Below are 18,362 nucleotides of genomic sequence, written 5' to 3'. Positions count from 1 at the left end.
GTCTTTAGTGATTACATAATCTGCTTAAATTTTCTAAAGCTGAGAAAAAGTAATTAGATTTCTCTGACTATATGTAAAATAAACTTTAAGAGATAAATACTTCCATGTTTCCCAGAGGTTTTTTTTTTTTTTTTGTACACTGGTGGTATAGTGGGTTAAGGATGACGTCTGCTAACCCAAAGGTCTGCAGTTCGAATCCACCAGGCACTCCTTAGAAACTCAATGGGGCAGTTCTGCCATGTCCTGTAGGGTCGCTATGAGTTGGAATTGACTCCATGGCAGTGGGTACGGATGGGGTTGTATGTTGCTTAGTGATTTATTCTCCTCTTAAGACGCCATCAGCAGGTGGAATGGAATGCACCAAACACTTCCACCCTGAGCCCTTGGGCAATCAAGGCATTATATTCCTTACTGCCTGCTGTGTCTGGAGCACCTGCACATCAATACCTTGTTTTTCAAGGTGCTCCACAGGTGATGAAGGCATCTTCAAGGCCTCACTCATTTCTCAGCCAGTCACAGGAATCTGTGCACCCTTCTTGATAAACTTCTTCCATATCTGCAGGCTGCCCACCAGGAGAATGCTCAGTTCTTGTTTCTCTCCGATTCCAAACTGGACTGACCCTGGCCACACTTTACAGTCCTTACAGGTTTTAGTAGAACCTTGTACTTTAATTTGTTCCCAGGAGAGGAAAGCCATTTCAGGAGAACACATAAGGAGCTTATCTGAAATCACATGTCCTCTTTTCTTGGAGTTGTGTTCCGAAATGGTTCTATGCTTTCCTCTCACCTTGGTTTGTTCCTCTCAGAGTTTTTGAAAGCAGGTGTGCCTAGAAATCCAGAGTAAAAGGCTATAGAAATCTTTCCGCTTAACACAAAAATTAAAGTATTAGACTTAAGTTTTGCTGCTTTTAACAGTTTGTGAGAATTAGCAATCCAAATTGTAAATCCAAGAAAATTTTTGAGAATTTGCCCTTTATGGGAATAAATTTTAAAAGTTGGGAAGGTAGACTCCAGAGATTGGAAATAGAAAAGAGCGGGAAAGAGAATAGTAGAAGTAAAGATTTTTACAGTATGTCTGGATTGTAGTAAATGATGAGGGAAATCCTAGCCTCAGAATACACACCTGTATCTGTTAGGATGTTGGAGTCTGAGATGTTTGTACATGAGAGGGCTGATGGCATGTGCTTTGGTATGAAGTTAATGGTGGGCATAGCTTTGTAATCTTAAGTTTTAAGAAAGAAATTGGAACAATATTTGTTTTATATTAGAGGTGCTTGGATTTTTCTGTTGTGTGAATACTAGAATATTTTCCCAGATATATCGGAGCGGATAAGTTAAATAAAATCTCTCTTTGTCCCTGGAATCATGAGGGAACCTGGGAAGTCAGTGAGCCGGGCATAAAATCAGAAATTTGGCAATGAACATTTTTTTATCGGATTAAAATTATAGAGAAAGGAAGTCTTAAGTGGGCGAGAGAAGGTAAGTGGGGATCGACTATGTACTTGAAGACATTTCAGATGCCGTTTTATACTTTTTATAGGGCTGTCTTTATTTCGTGAGCATAAAATTATGGGGCTTTCCAAGGTTCACTTGTGATGAACTCTCTTCAACTCTCACCTTTCTCAAAGGTGAATCCTTTCTCCACGAGGCAGCATGGCCCAAGGGAAGGAGTCTGTAGACTTGGGAGTCAGAAAGACTCATATTTAAAACTTAACGTTTGCCGTCTAATATGACTCAGATAAATGACTTCACTCTGATCCATAGTTTTATCATTTCTAAAAAGTAGACAGTAATTTTTAAGTTAGGGGTTATTGTAAGGTTTAGGTGTAACATGTAGGAATTCAACAAATGGTAACTGCTGTTATCAGTAATCATTTTAGGAACCTAACTGGGGGTTGTAGAAGGATACATGGTATTTTACGTCTGTAAAGTTTGAAAGGCAGAATTGTTCAGAGCAGAAATACAGAGAAATTGATCTAATTTGCTTCCATTTTTTTCATTGCCTATTCTTATAAGTGACTTCTGTGTCTCATTAAGCATATATACTTTTATAAAGTCCGTAGTCAAGTATACAATGACTTTTAACATTGTAATTTTTAAAATTTAACTTCGATTTCCCTGTTACGTTTACAGCATTGTTTTGTCGTAGACTGTTTTTCCATATCATCCTACACTTTAAACTTTAAAAGAAATACAACTGGAGGTAAAAACAGACAATTTAAATTTTTTCCATCTAAAGACAGATTATCAGGAGTGGAAAACTGCTTCCCTTTTAGTTTTCTAATGCTTAGAATATATCAATAAGGAAAGTATCCTCTGTTTGAAAATGAGCATTCTTTCTTTTCAAGCCTTTTTGGGGAATTTTTTAAAAGTTTCTGTAATGGAACTGTGATACATTTTACAGTTAGAGTGATCAGCCCGTTTTGTTTCCATTCGTTAGACATTTGCCACGTGATTCAGTTCCACAAAGGTAAATTCAGTTGGAGAATACTAAAAAATGGTAAATTTAGAAGGAAAGCTGTGTAAATACTTATAACTGAATATTACGATCATTGTTGGGTGTGTTGTTTCTAGCTTATTTAAGAAACTCAGCTTTTAATGGCAGTACGAAGTAGTGAGATCTCAGTCATTGAAGTTTCTTCAATGTGTGTTGTGAATCGGGTTTTAAAGTATATTGCAAAGGTTTTAGATTTTATTTTCAGTGAATATTTTCATTTGTTTTCCAATAGCTAATTAGGTGAAACTGAATTGATTCCATTTTTATGTTACAGGAGATTGTCTGGGGCAATCGATGTTATTGGTCAGACTATAACCATCAGCAGAGTAGAAGGAAGACGACGGGCAAATGAAAACAGCAATATACAGGTTTAGTATTTAAAAATCAGTTATTTGTAACTTAAAGATTATATCCATGCCCTGATTTAATTTGCTCAATAGGTATGCTTTAGGTGCAACAAAGAGATTTAAAATGTAGACCCAGTCACTCTTATATTTATTTCAAAAGCTTTCCCTTTTATAATTTATAACCTTTTGGATCTTTTTTTAGTAAGGATTGTTGTATGTCCCCTCCCAACCCCCTGTTATACATGTATTCTATAGGTTCATTAAAAAAATTTTTTTAAAAGGAAAGCATGAGAAAAGTTTAAGAAGACAATAAAAATCACCGTAAGTCTTCTCTCTTGAAGATAACCACTCTTAAGATTATGGTCCATCTCTTCCTTGTCACTATGATTATGCGTATCCTTTTTTCATATAAAATTGTCATTTGCATTTTCCCATATTCTTAATATGATTCGAAGTCTTTTCATGGTAGCATCATTGTATGGGTATATTATGACACAACATTTCTGACAGAAGTGCATTTCCTTTTTTTTCAAGTGAGAGTGTAAAGAGATGAGTAACAGACTTTCAGTGATCAAATTATGTAGCTTGGTCACACTTTTTCATCATTTATTCCTTGTTTTTAATAAGATGTTCTTATTAGCAGAAGCATTATAAAAATTACTGTACTTAAATATAGGAAAAGTTAATTAAAGGAGGGGTTATTTGTTTAAATCATCTGCTTTAGTCAGAAAGGATCTTAGAAGTATAAACTGAATATACAACATGGCTGTTTTTGCTGTATTTCCAAAACTTGTTTGTTTGCACATCACAGTCACTAGGGAGCTTGTTGAAAATCCAGTTTCCTAGATGTCACTTTCCTTGCTGTTGTATTTCAGTAGGTTTAGGGTACTTCTTATGCTGTCTGTCTCTTACCTGTTCGTACAGACAAGCATTTTGCAAATACTGCTTTTTTTTTTTTCCAAGTATAAACCCGTGTTTTAAGTTTCTAAGGTTCACATGAAGAAATTATTTACACGTTTTGCTGTTTGTTACATGCAACCTTCTAGTCTTTTACTTTGCAACCTGGAGATGAAAGGCTCTTTACAGTGAATGAGTCTTCTGCCATGTTAATCTCTTAATGCTAGTATCTGTGATTAATGATTCCATTGTCTTAACTTGAGTACTCTTGTTAGGTAAAATGGATAACATTCGTTTTGTTTATAAAATAATTGGTGTTTAGAATTTTTTTGTAAGAATTCAGTTCTTTCTAGGCTTTGAATATGAACATTTAAAAAAGTATGCGTGTTTAAGTACATACACACACATATCAACACAGAAATATTATCCCTCCAAATAAATATTTGTGTGTGAATAAAACTTTTGTTTCTTCAATTAAATGAAATTGATTTAATCTTAGAACATTTATTTCGTTTCAATTAAATGAAATTGATTTAATCTTAGATAAGAACATTTACTTATCTTTATAATTAACTATGTTCTAATTTTAGGTTCTTTCTGAAAGATCAGCTACTGAAGTAGACAACAATTTCAGCAAACCACCTCCGTTTTTCCCTCCAGGAGCTCCTCCCACCCACCTTCCACCTCCTCCATTTCTTCCACCTCCTCCAACTGTCAGTACGGCTCCACCTCTGATTCCACCACCAGGTAAATAGTAAATAAGACATTTGATTTTTGAAAGAAAAAAATAGCCTGTGAGTTACTTCTATTTTGAATGTAACAGTTAAATTATATTTGAAAGTAAGATCTTCAGTGATTGCGTAGTTTAAAGTAATAGATACAATATTTATGTTCACTCTTCAACAGATTCACACTGAAACTGATGTAAATCTAAAGAATGTACAATAACCCAAGCTAAAGTTGCTAAATAGTATATGTGTAAATCCATATTGAATTGTAAACCATATGTTAGTATGTTTTGAAAGATTTTTTAAAGACACTTTTAGAATTGGAGATGGTTAAAAAAAAAACTTCAACCTGATCTTCTTCCTTGTTTGTATACTGGTTTCCTTTTAGGAGACTGCATCTGGGTGCTAAGCACTTGGTATTTCCTTTTTTAAAACAAGACAGAAAATTGATGTAAATTTTCACTGTTCTTAGCTACCTTTTGATTATTCATGAAAAACTAGGTCAGTCATAATAGAGAACAAAATTCACAAACAATCCCAAAATTTCATTTTTATTTACACTTTCAACTTCTCGTTAGAGGCCTTTTTCATTCTTTTATTCCCAGTAAGCTTTCAGTATTTATCACTTTAGAAAGTTTTTACAAAACTGACAAGATTGATTGAGATTATAATTTCTTCCTGGGGAAAAATGCCAGTTGTAGATGGTAATATGATTATGCGCTATCATTAATATTAAAAAACTAGCTGCCGTTACTAATCAGAACTGCATGTCAGATGTGTTAGGCTATGCTTTCTATTAATAAAATTAATATGTACTAAACAGTCATGTACTCTCACTCACTTTGCATTTGCTAGAGAGCTGTCGTCATTTTCAGGTACCAACTGTGATCAGAGAACAGAGCCAAAATAAAGGGCCTATATAGTCCTTCCCTAACATACCCATCCTTAGCCCCTTAATGTCAGCTATGTCCTCTGTATCACATCTACATTACTGTTGATTCCCTTCCACTCTCACCCCTACCCTCAAAAAAGATTTTAAAAATTAATGGGAAAAATGACTTGGGGCTTTTAGAGACTCTGTTGTCTCAAAAATAGAGGAAAGAAAAGACTGGAGTAGGTTAGAGGTGCTTACTCCAGATGACATTATTTCTAAGATTCAATTTCTTGTTCTTAAGTTGGGATTGGGTCCATGATTCTTGAGTCTTTAATATGCCAAGAATAAACTAAATGAAGAAAGTTAAGAGGACTTAGATAGTTCATAAACGAGTCCCTAGTCCTTTGGAATAGTTAGATAAAATGCAGAAATAGTTCATTTTCTTTACATATGTGATTAATGAGACTAAAAGAGGAACAGTGTATGTAGTCAGTTGGTACAAAAATGAGATGATCCTTAGACTGGATTGCTCTGTAATCTTATTCAAACTTTACTAGGTACATAATTTGAAAGAATTTTCTTATTTATTGGCTAATATACCCTCAATTGGCTAACATTTGATGTACATTTAAATTAGCTCTTTATTAAAATAAATAAGAGAGAAACGGTATGAATTATTGTTGAAAAATAAATATTTGATTGGTATAAAAATATTCAAAAGCTCTTTAGGATATTACTGATATTATCTGGAAATTCACCTTTGTCAGAATAGTAAAATTATCCCATTTCTTTGCTGTATAACCTTTGTTTATAAGGATAATAAATCTCTTTATCATGTTTAGGTTATGGATGGGATTATCCTGTGGAGTATTACTGATTGTTTTTATGTTACTTAATCTGTTTATCTACTTAAAGTTAATTCCCAGCTACATGTTTTCTATATTTTAAATACCTGTCCAGGATCTACCAGCCACTCCGTGGAAACCCTGTGGGGCAGTTCTACTCTGACCTATAGGGTCTCTAAACAGTGGGTTTGTTTTGTTTTGTTTGGTCCAGATTTCCTTTTATGCTTGTTCTTGGATTACATTTGCATGCTGTCCTGACAGCATTTAAGGAATACAGATTAATTCTAATGCTGATTTAAGCAGTTCTAAGTGACATACTTGCTAGGGCGGGGGGAGGGATACCAATTCATATTAAAACCAGATATTTTTTATAAATTGAGGCTGTCTGAATTATTTCTTATTTTTACTAGATTGCTTTTTTGCTAGCTGTTGAAGAGAGTATAGATTGTGCATTTTCATCTGTATTTCCCTGTAGTGCTAGTCGCAGTGTCTTGCATATACTGACATTCCCTAAATCTGCTAGCTAATTGAGTTAACATATTTATGTATTTATAAAGCCAGAGGTGATTTTTAGATTGACAGCTTGGTACAGGCACTTACCAGTCAAAATGAGCACTGGCTCTAAACAGTAGTATGGATGCATAGATATATGCCAGCTGAATGTTGTTCCCGCTTAAAGCCACATTTTCAGTTAGCATTTACTTTAGAACCACATGATGATAGTATGTTCTATAGAGCTTGCTGTAATTTAGATCATCTAAAGAATCACAAGCGGCTAATGAGAAAAAGGTGTGGCTCAGAAGTCTTGTTGTAAGTATTGCCTTAAAGAATACTCCATTTTTCTGCGAGAAACCTTTTTATTTTTTGTATGAAATACTAAAAGGAAAACAATATTTTGAGAATTGATTTAAATGTTGCCTTTGTTAACATTAGCTTTCTAATACTTAAGTTATTAAGACTAAAGTCCTATATAAGATAGGGCAAATATAATAATGATATTCCATGTCCATTCTTTGAGATGATCCATACTTTGATGACCAGACATCCAGATTTGCCAGGAACAGTACCAGTGTATAGCTTTTGTTTCAGCATACTTATTTTACTCTCAGAAATGCTATAGTTTGGAAGATATAATTTATGGTCAGCTATTCTTAGAGGTTCACAGACATGACTGTTTGTATAAGTAGATAATCTTTAATAACGATGAGGTAAGAGACAACTCATCCAAGAGACTTTTTCTGTTGAATATTGACAGAAGAAGAGAGATATATTGCCTCCTCTCCCCCTCAAACACACGTCTACAAAACATATATGAAATCTTGTTAGTTACACAAGGAGGACAAAGTATGTCTGGCCCCAGTGGATTTATATGAAGAGTAGATTATGCATTAGAATGTACAGCAAAGATGGAGGGGACCTCCGGTCCTGAGTTAACGTCTGACTATTGAATTCGCTTTTTTAAATAGGGAAGTAATGTGGTTCCTTGTGGCAATACTGGAAATAGCTTGGAAACAAATACTGGCTAATCAAGGTCTTCTATAATTTTCGGAGAACCTGTTACTTTCATCTTCTGGTTAACCAGAAAATAGTTTCTTTTATATTAAGTCTTTTCAGGAATATATTAATGTGGTTTCATGCTTCCACTAAACAATAATAAAAACTATAGCTAATACTTACTGATTGCTGACCAAGTGCCACGCACTATTATTGTGAGCTCATTCCATTTGATTCTCGAATATCATCTGAAGTAAATAATATTACTCTAATTTTACAGATGAGAAAACTGGGGCTCATAGACCCTTAAGTAATAATAGCTAGAAAGTAGCAGAACGAAAATTCTAATCCAGGTAGTCTGACTCCAAAGCCTATTATTAACCACATTGAAGTGGATCATTATCTATGTAACAAAACTTTATTGGAGTATGTGTATTCATTCCAATAAAATACTCTTTTTTTTTTTTTTTTTTTTAAGTATTTCCCTGATATTGAAGTGTGTGCATGTGTATTTGTGGATAGAGACGTGAGGGAGGTTGTAAGAGCAGGAATCAGATTATTTTAAAAGTCCAGTTGAAGTTTCACTATTTATCTGACTTGTGTTAAGAAATCTATGTTTAACTGGATGAAACAGTTTTGAAATAACTTGCTTATTGGAAGAAAAATTACAAAGATTTATGTTACAGGATAGATCATTTTTCTTGTTTTTAAAATAAAAGAACTTAATGATTGTGAACAAACTTTTTTTAACTGTGTTCATGCTAGCTATATTAGGTTTTATGGTAGTTTATTTAATTACCTTTTAGATTTTTAAAAGTTACTTTAGTGTCTTTATTTTTAATAATGTAGTTATTGAAGGAGAGTTGGCAAATTCCATTTAACTTACCTCTTGTGGAATTAATCACCATTAAGATTCATGTTCTATAGGAATTGGGAACAATTGAAATCTAGTTCAGGAGCAGAGTTCTACTCAGAGAAGGCTGTTTGCTTTACTGAGACATAGCTTGTCTAGTCAGGACCGTGGACAAGGCATCTCTGCTTTAAAGTTCTATATAGGGTTTAGCTCTTTATCTAGATTTAAAAATGTATAAGATTTTGCGTTTTAGAAGAAAGTGGATTCTTTCCTAAGACTATTGTTATGTACATCAGTGTCTTGTCATCTAGTACTACTAATCTTATGAACTTAACAACTTGTTCATCCCTTAAATATCTTGATTTTAGGTTAGAGATGATACATGGGAAAAAAAGCAGCTCACACCTGTAGTCTTTCTGCATTTCCCCTAAGGCCTACATTCTCTTTAGATTATTTTTACCAGTCTGGTTCTTTAGTATAGCACTTCACAAACTTTTTGGTCACAGGACTCCTTTGTTCTCCTAAAAGTTATTGTGAGCCCCAAAGAGCTTCTGTTTATATATGTTATGTCTATTGATATTTTTTCTTTAGAAATTTAAAGTTATTTTATTTTAAAATACTCAAAATAAACTCATAATATTTTTCCAGAACAACAAAAATCCTAGTGAGAAGAGTATCCTTGCTTTACATTTTTACAGATCTCTGCCACCTGGCTTAATTGAAAAAAGGTGGATTCTCGTTTTTGTTTCTGCATTAAATTGGTTGTGATATATCACGTTATAAAGCTTCTGGAAAACTCCACTATATTCTTGTAAGAGAATAAGAGTGAAAAAAGACAAATAACATGTTAGTATTTTATAAAAGTACTTATGACCTTGCAGATTTCCTGAAAAGGGTCTCAGGGAACACCAGGGATCCCTGGACCACCCTTTGAGAACTGCTGATTTAGCAAAAGCCCTGCCTGTATTAGATTAATATCAGCACCCTTAAGGAAGTACAGTTTTGTTTAACTAAGAAGCTATTTTCTGAATAATATTCACCGGCCTTTCATACCCACCAGTACTCTGTGGGAGAAAAGACCTGGCGATCTGCTCTTGTAAAGATAATCGCCTAGGAAACCCTATGGGGGCAGTTCTTTTCTGTCCTGTACGGTTGTGTGAGTTGGAATTGACTTGACAGCACACAACAACAGCAAGCTAATTTTATAGTTCTATTAGAATTTTTGGTCTTACCCAGCAGATTTATGACAGGTTTTTTGGTTTTCAGTTGTTTCAAGTATATGTTGAAAAATACCCGTTCAGGCTTTGATTTTGACTCAGGCTCTCTCACACTAAAATTGTGTTGCTGCCAACCCTGTCATAAAAGCCATTTCAAAAAAAGAATTCACCTTTCCTGTTGGGGTCAGTGTTATTTACCTCATACCCATTGCTGTCACGTCGATTCCAACTCATAGTGACCCTGTAGACAGAGTAGAACTGCCCCAAGGAGCAGCTGGTGGATTCGAACTGCCGACCTTTTGGTTAGCAGCCAAATGCTTAACCACTACGCCACCAGGGCTGCAAACCTGTTATTGTTGAATTGATGTGACTGACACTATTTGCCAGAAAATGTAAATATTTCAAAAATTATCTTCAGGTCCCTTTGAAAAAGAATTCTTTGAAGTTCTTAAAAACGGTACACTTTCTCTGTTGTTAGGTTTTTCTGTATTTTAAACTAGTAGTGTTTTCAGTAAATTCAAAATAGGGAATAAAGTTAATTAAATGTAATAAACAGCATTTTCTGGCACCATTAGAATTAATTTAAATACAAATTTAATGGAGATTAAAACTTTCTTTAGGGTGTTGATTTTTGAATGTCTTGTTCCATGGATGCGCCCCTTATAATATTTAATATGTCATAGAAGCTGTGTTTTCTAGAGTTTAATTATGGTTTAATATCTACCTTTTGTTTGCACTGCTCTTCCAGTCATTTCATGATTATATGTGAGCTGATAGAGATCAACTTCTTTACAAGTTCTTTGTGCAAGCATTGGCATTTCTATCAGAAATGTTTTCATTTGTCTAAAACAGTTTTTGTTTTTGGGAGGCCTTAGATTATTTTATAAATTAGAGAATGCAGAGATCCTGATAAGGATAAAATAGTTGGTCCATTTTATAGTCAATATAAAGTTATCTTTTTCACCCTTTAGCAGTGATATGTACTGGTGACTTTAGCATGTTTTTTCTTTAAAATTACTTTCATCTAATTTTGCACCTTGTTAAAGGAAGAATTAATCTATTTAATTATTAAGCATGAGTTTTACAGTATTCTGTTTCTATTTTTTATTTTTCTAAAGGGTAGATGACAGATCACACGTATATATGTGTGTCTATGTATGTTTGGGTTGTTATGTATGTTTGCGTGTGTATTATTTTAAAAATACGTATATATAGAAAAGCCTTTCTGGGGAACGTGATATTTAAAGATTTTTACAAACCATGACTTTTTGTACGCAATTCCTTTGTGTAAAATTTACATCTGCGCTTGATGGCTTCGAATTAGAAATCCCTGAGGGGAATGATCAGGCTTATCTATTCTTAACATAAGTAGTGCTAAGATGAAATTTGGGAGTTACTAGTGAGAAGTAAGAAGCATAATTCACATAATCTTTGCCATTGTTTTCCTTTTGCCTGAACCAAATAGAGAAAAGATAGGTGGTTATGTCATATATTGGTTATTTATTGCTCCATAACAAATTACTCCAAATTATAATGGCATAAAACAACATACATTTATTATCTAATGGGGTCTGTGGGTCAGGAATCCCACACTGCTCAGCTGGGTCCTCTGCTTCAAACTTCACAAACGTCATAGTCATCTCAAAGGCTTTACTGAGGAAGGATTCACCTCCAAGCTCACTTACCTGTTGGTTGGAGGGATTCATGTCTTCTGGACTGTTGGACTGAGAAGGCCTCCTTTCCTCTCTGGCTGTGGACCTCTCCAACATAGTAGCTTGTTTCTTCAAAACATGCAAGCCAAGAAGGCAGTAGAGAGAGTGCCAGCAAGATGGAAGTCACAGTCTTTTGTAGCCTAATCACAGAAGAGACATTCCATCATTTTTACTGTATTTTGTTTGTAGAAATAAGTCACTAGGTCTAGCCCACAATGATGGGAAGTGCATGAATACCACAGATAGATAACAGCATGGATACTGGGAGGCAAGGATCATTGGGAGCCATGTTAGAAGCTGCCTACCACATCAGTTTCTTTGTCTTTGTTTTACGAAATAATGATAAAATGCTTTGAGAATGAATTCATAGATCTTTATTTAGTTTTTTACTTTTTTTTGTAAATGGGAATTTTTAAAAAATATAAGTAAATTCTTTTATATATAATTTTTGGTAGGACTGCTGCCTTTCTATTCTCTTGCCTGAATTCCTTCATTTCCCGAAATAGGATTTCAGATCCCTTCCCCCAGCTGTTGACATTTAAGGGTGTACCATTACATATTAGAAAAATTAAATTCTGTTTGCTTTCTTTTGAGAATGCCAGATGGTATAGGCTGTCATACAGCTTTGTGCCATTTTACTCTTAAGTGTCACATGTAGGTGCTCTTATATGTTTCATAAAAATTTGGGATGGGATTTATTTCATCTGTGCTGAGTCGTTCAGCAATACAATTAGGAAAGTTTAGAATCTATTACAGTGATTCTCAAACAGTGTCCCCAGGCCCGCAGCATATCACCATCTCCTGGAAACCTCTTAGGAATGCAGATTCTCAGGCTCCAGCCCAGACCTACTGAATCAGGAATTCTAGGAGTAGGGCCCAGAAATCCGTGTATAGTATCAAACCATCCAGGTGATTTGGATGTACTCTAAAGTTTCAGAACCACTGATTTATTCATCCCCATTAGAGCTTGAATATTACTTTTGCAAAAGCTTTTGGCCAGTACTAGCAATCTTATTTTTACTACTGTTACACAAGAGTCTTCAGGAAAATAAAATTTTTTTTTTTCATACTCGTTCTACAGATGATGGATTCAGAAAAGAAACAAAATACGTATTTCAGGTCTGTTGGTTGAACAGCGTGTGTGTTGTCCAGTTAGGTGTGGGGTGTTGAGTTAGAGGACAGGGATTTTTGAATGAATTTTCTTTCTTACACTGTTTCTCTTGTTAACAAAAGTCCGGTATTAAATAGTGATTTTTAGATGAGAATGACATTGGCCTTACATTATATCACGTAATTTTTTTCAGTTATAGTTGGAAAATACATTTGATTATTTTCAAAGGATAAATGCCGTATTGTTTCATCAACTTTATAGTCCTGATTCAGTGAACCCACACTTAGCAATAAAGTAGAGCATTGAAATAATGTCTTAGATGAAGTATGGGCCTCCCAAGAAGGGCCCTTTCTCAGTGCCATGCCAGCATTCTGATGTGTAGATGTCAGTTGGGGAGATATATGTAGAGCACGTTTCTCTTCGATTGTGTTCTTAATTCCTTCTAGTTGGGGTTTTTCCCCCCTCTAATCTGTCCTGTGCTACTGCTGTAGTAAGAATGAAATTCAAGGCAGGCTTTTTGTTAACTGCCTTCATAGCGTACTTAATAATTTGGTCATACTTTTTTTATGTTTTATGGAAGTTTCACAGAGTTTTTGAGGACTAAATTTTGAGGGGGCTGGCTGGTAATTTCTTAGTTATTTTGCATGAATTCACATTTTAGTAAGCTGTAGTGAAGCATTAGCTGAAGTGCTGCATGCTGCTGCTCGTGTACTCATTTAGGTGAAAGTAGGAGTGTAGTATTTTTTTTTTTTAGGAGTGTAGTATAGGGGTTGATTTTGGTGATGGGGTTGATGTTGGTGATGGGATTGATTTTGATGTGGTGCTTTATTTTATATGCCTAAAAAATTCATTTATTTAAATGTGAAAACTAGATCAAATAGTGAAGCTCAGTAATATTCTAAAAAAATCTTACCGTTCTAAAGAGAATCAGTTAGTAGATAATAAGAACATTCAGTATTCTCTGCCTTTCTTCATTTCCCTTTTTAGTTTGGTGTTCATGGGACTCTGCGAGCTTGTATTGTTTGCTGGGTTTTTTTAGTTTAGTAACTTAGGAAGCAGCAAGATAACCTCAGGGTGGATGAGAATTGCCATTAACTGTGAGTCAGTTTAGTAGACTCTTGTGAGAGCCTAATGATTTTTGAAACATGATGGCTGCTTTACATATCTTTTTCAGTTGTGTTGATTTTATAAGCCTAGCATATCCTTTTATTGCATGGGCGGTTAAGTCAGGTGCTTCAGTCTCCATTTTAAGGCCATTTGCTGCTTTAAGATTTTTTTATATGAAACCCCTTACTCTGGCAAAACATGCACATTGGAAAATTTCTAAATAAATAATTAGCAGGTGTTTCCATTACGCAGAAAAAAACTTGAGAAAGTGATTCTTTTTTTTTTTTGCCATGCATTTTGTTAATGAATTTGATTATTTCTTTTTGGGACTAATTTTGATGCAGTTTCTAAGATAGGATTTAGTAAACCGCTCTGTGTTGAATTTATTTATGGTATAAAACTTTTGATGAAAAAGTTGTTAAATTTTTTTCTACTCATCTCTTAAATTTAAAATGCTGAATTTGATTTTAGTATTCAGTAAACATCTATTGGTAAATTCCACATCAGGGTTTAGGGTATATTTGACCAATGTAAATGAAAATGCTTATACATAGCTTATTTTTTGAAGTTTATAATATGCACAAATAATAAGAATCACTCAAATTAGTATTTACTGATACCTATAGAAGTGAACTTTGTATGTCCTGGAGGTGTCTGTATATAAATTGGCTATACCCCTTTTTGTACTCCCCTAAATCAAGGGAAACATCAACTTTCCCTCACTTCTGCCGACCACAGTAAAGTGATCTAAATGAACTTTTCAGAAATGAATGATAGCCATCATCTTCAGTTATCTTGCTGTACCTATAGTATTAATGAGCCCACTGATCAGTTTACCTACTAAAATGTTAAAATATAAATACATATTTTTAGGGATGATAATATCAGACATTGGTTATCAAATTTAGTTAGTGTTAATGGGATTTGATATTTGTGTATGCACAAGTGTGCTTTATAACATCTTTAACTTCATCTGTGATTACAGCTATTAGGGGAAACTATATGTTATCAAGTTGTTAGTTCTTATCAGGGAAGTCAGATTTGTTATACTGGAATTGTTGGTCCTCTGCAAGAAAACGGAATGATTCTCTTGAGCGAATAGGCCAGGGGTTTTATTTCAAAGTTTGTTTTGGTGATGGCATAAATACATAACAGGTTATGAAATCCAATTACTATATTAAATTTCATCACTTGTTTTTTAGGTATTCCAATAACTGTACCACCTCCAGGTAAAACTTTTTTCATGTTTTCTCCATCATTGTTAATAAACATGAAATTTCAAGCTTCTAGTTACAGGAAGGACAGTGTTGATGCAGTTAGACTAGGAATAGGCTATTGGGATTTCAAGGTCCTATTTTCAGCTCTGCCTTTGCTTCATTCCAGTTTTGATCAAGATATTTAGTTTTCTTATATCTGTCTTACCCATTTCTGTAGAAATAGAGACTCTGAGAAAATTCTTGCCATATCAATTTGTGAAGAAAACAGTATAGGATATAAAATATAATTTTTATATTAATATTTTATATGATAAAGTGACTACAAGAGAAGAGAAAATTTATTTCGACCTTATCATGATTTCTGATTTTAACCCTGCTGGCATAACTCAGTATGGTGAGAAAATACGTTCTGAATTCTATGACAGTTAGATGGATTCACACCTGGTTGGATGGTTGTTCTTAGAGTGGTGGTTACTTGCTCATTGTTGTAAGGATGTGATCAACAGGAGTGTATACCTGGCTCAGTGTTGTTTTTTTACATTTTTGTCAGTTATTTTTTTTTTTTATAGCGTGATAGCATGCATGCTTACTGAGTTCAGTGCTAAAAGCCAAAGGAGGCAAAGAGAATGAAAGGTGACAGTACTTGGAAGGGATGAGTCTAAATTTAAAATGATCTTGATAAACAGAAGTAGTGAAGTTCAGATAACATAAGATAGTGTACATGTTTAGATGTGGGATAGAGAGTTGCTGAGTGTGTATGAATGTGTCTGAAAAAGACTTATCAGGAAAAGTCATAATGGAATCACTGGTGTGTCTTTTTAGTTTAAAAGCAGTCTGATTGTGAGGCTGTGTAAAACAGGATTGTGTGCTCTAGGACTAATGTAATTACTTTGCACTCGTAAGGTGTTTGATAGGGAAGTTAACAGATCCTGAAACTGGATACAGTGAAGGTGAGCATGGTGAACTGGCAAAGTTGAAGCAGGGCTCAAAAGTTGATTTAAATGGACCCAGGAGAAAGGTTGAGAGGATTGGGATTCATTTTTCATGTAGAATGCTATAAAGGAAGTTTAGGGGACGTGTTTTCAAATATAAAAAGGTTAGAGAGAATGGAATGCTTCTTGTCCTCATTGAGGACAGCATATGAATTATAGCATGAGAGATTTAATTTAAATTATATATAATGTATTTTTTAATAGTGAGAGTTGTTAAAACTTGGAAGGAATTAGTATCATTAGTTATGGAATCGCCATATCTAGAGGTCTTAAATTCTTTTGGTGGGATGCGTTATTGCCTATCTGAATTTGAAAGCATAGAGTAGATAGCTGTTAAGGTCCTTTTCAGCTCTATTACTCTGGTATTTCACTTAGGTATTGTGAATTATTGAGAATGCAGACCTCATGATACAAAGGTGCAAATTATTTTCCTTCTGAACTAATCCAAAAACTACCTTATGTGCCTTTCTTTGTAAAATTCTCTGGGGTTGTGCTGTTTAAAACATGTTTTGTGATGTATGTTCTCAGCCTTAAGCATTTATATATTTACTGGTAAGATTTTATTTATAAATCACACATTTTAAGGAAATTTCTCTACATCTAAAACTCTCAAAATATTTTTCAAAGAGGTAAATGCTGTTTTATTTGCTTCTTAAGTATAATATATCTGGTGGCAACACTACTACCATAATATATATGGAAAAGGTAAGGCATTGAGATTAACTTTCTCACATTCATAAAATGGGCTGTGTGTGGTGCTGAAAATAAGACCGGGTGTCCTGACTCTCAGTTTGTGCTCTGTGTTTTAGACCAGATTGTTCATGTAACATTTTATAGCTCCAAAAATCTGTTTATAAGTTTAAGCTCCATTTTCTTCCTGTTCATTATAACATAGAGAAGTACATTATGTCCCCAGAGAAATTTAGTGATATGCAGCAACCTTTTTTCTTTCTTTTGACATTAAATGTGCATTCTGTTAACTTCTTTTATCTTCTGATTGAATGTTTTTAGGTTTTCCTCCTCCACCAGGCGCTCCACCTCCGTCTCTTATACCAACAATAGAAAGGTAAATCAGTGTGGATACTGTAAATTTTTGATCATTGATAGGTGTTTGACAGAATAATCGTATACATATCTTGGAAATATTTTCAGAGGTTTAATTTTATATAGATAAGAAAGCTAATGATAGTATTTTGAAATAATACCTTGCTCTGATTTATGACACACTGATTAAGAAAACCCTAGACTGCTAAAACTGCCTAGATTACAGGAAATCATTAATAATGCATATCTATTTGGGGATTAGGTAAGTAGAGATACTGTTAGGGACCATAATAAGGAAAAGTGACCTTATTCTTTGTTACCCTGCTGCGTCTCAGCTTTCACAAAGAAGGATTGGATCCATTCTACATGGCTGTGGCTTTTTTTTTTTTTTTTTAATACTCTGTATGTAGTGTTTAAGTTAGCAAGAATACTACCCTAAAGAATGTTTCTCTTGCTCGTGTATTTCTTTAAAAAAAAAAGAAAACATTCAAATGATGTAAAAAGACAAAAAATTGTGAAAACTTTATATCAGTAGCATCAAAACATGAATTTGGTTTTCAAAGAATTGATAAAATTCAGGAAGTTGTGAGAGCCTAAGGATTTAATTTTATTAAGCTCCTGTTAAACACATATTGTTTCTTCAGTTAAAATGTTATGAAGCATTATTTGTTGGTTCTGTCAGTGGAATTGAATTACTGATTTACAACTGTACCGTAAGGGTCCTCTAACAGATTCTGTTCATGGCAAACCAGTTGTGTAAACCAGTCCAGGGTGACTGATGTCACCCACTTCCGACATTAAATTGTATAGTGGATAACAAATCCCATTCCACATGCCAGCTGCTGTCTTTGGAAAGCTCAGCTTCCCTTCCCTGTTCAGACCCAAGCTGCCCACACAGCCCTTCTTTCTTCAGATGCCCAGCCACCCAGGGCTGGGTCAGTGGCTGCTAGCTGCACTTGGGAGTCCATGTGACTCCCTCCACTTTAGACCAAAAACCAAAACCAAACCCCTTGCTGTTGAGTCAATTCCGACTCGTAGTGATCCTGTAGGACAGAGTAGAACTGCCCCATAAGTTTTCCAGTGCTGTTATCTTTATGGAATCAGACTGCCACACCTTTCTTCTGTGGAGTGGCTGGCGGGTTTGAACCACCAACATTTTGGTTAGCAATCAAGCACTTTAACCACTGCACCACGAGGGCTCCTTTACTTGCCATAACAGCTTTAATATAACCAAAAAGAATACAATTAAAGAAATGAATAGGTTGAGGTCTGGGAGGGATCACAGCATAGAGCTTCTGTGTCCCAAAGAGGGACATGCTACCCTGTCCCATGTGTAGTCATCAGCTGGGAAGCTCCCTGAGCCTCCACGTTGGTTTAATATTTTTTAATTTAAAAAGCCTAAGTTTTTTTTTTTTTTTTTAATAAAG

General features: G+C 34.5%; 1 protein-coding gene and 1 pseudogene across 32 annotated transcripts in view; one reads left to right on the top strand and one right to left on the bottom strand.

The window, feature by feature from the left end:
- Positions 1-18,362, top strand: part of FIP1L1 (factor interacting with PAPOLA and CPSF1) — a 90,619-nt gene that overhangs the window by 48,030 nt on the left and 24,227 nt on the right. For 17 of the 32 annotated variants that reach the window (XM_064285816.1, XM_064285798.1, XM_064285807.1 and 14 more), the window contains 4 exons: positions 2,772-2,865; positions 4,332-4,488; positions 14,885-14,911; positions 16,903-16,957. In XM_064285816.1, the coding sequence (XP_064141886.1) occupies positions 2,772-2,865; positions 4,332-4,488; positions 14,885-14,911; positions 16,903-16,957 (333 nt within the window). The remainder of the gene's footprint in view (positions 1-2,771; positions 2,866-4,331; positions 4,489-14,884; positions 14,912-16,902; positions 16,958-18,362) is intronic. The other 15 variants (XM_064285811.1, XM_064285814.1, XM_064285805.1 and 12 more) reach the window with 1 other exon arrangement.
- On the bottom strand, positions 108-712 carry LOC111752207 (mth938 domain-containing protein-like; annotated as a pseudogene).

The sequence above is a fragment of the Loxodonta africana genome, chromosome 5 (genome assembly GCF_030014295.1).
Source record: "Loxodonta africana isolate mLoxAfr1 chromosome 5, mLoxAfr1.hap2, whole genome shotgun sequence".
Lineage (NCBI taxonomy): Eukaryota > Metazoa > Chordata > Mammalia > Proboscidea > Elephantidae > Loxodonta > Loxodonta africana.
Note: the sequence above shows the minus strand (reverse complement) of the source record. Positions and strands in the feature narration are given on the sequence as shown.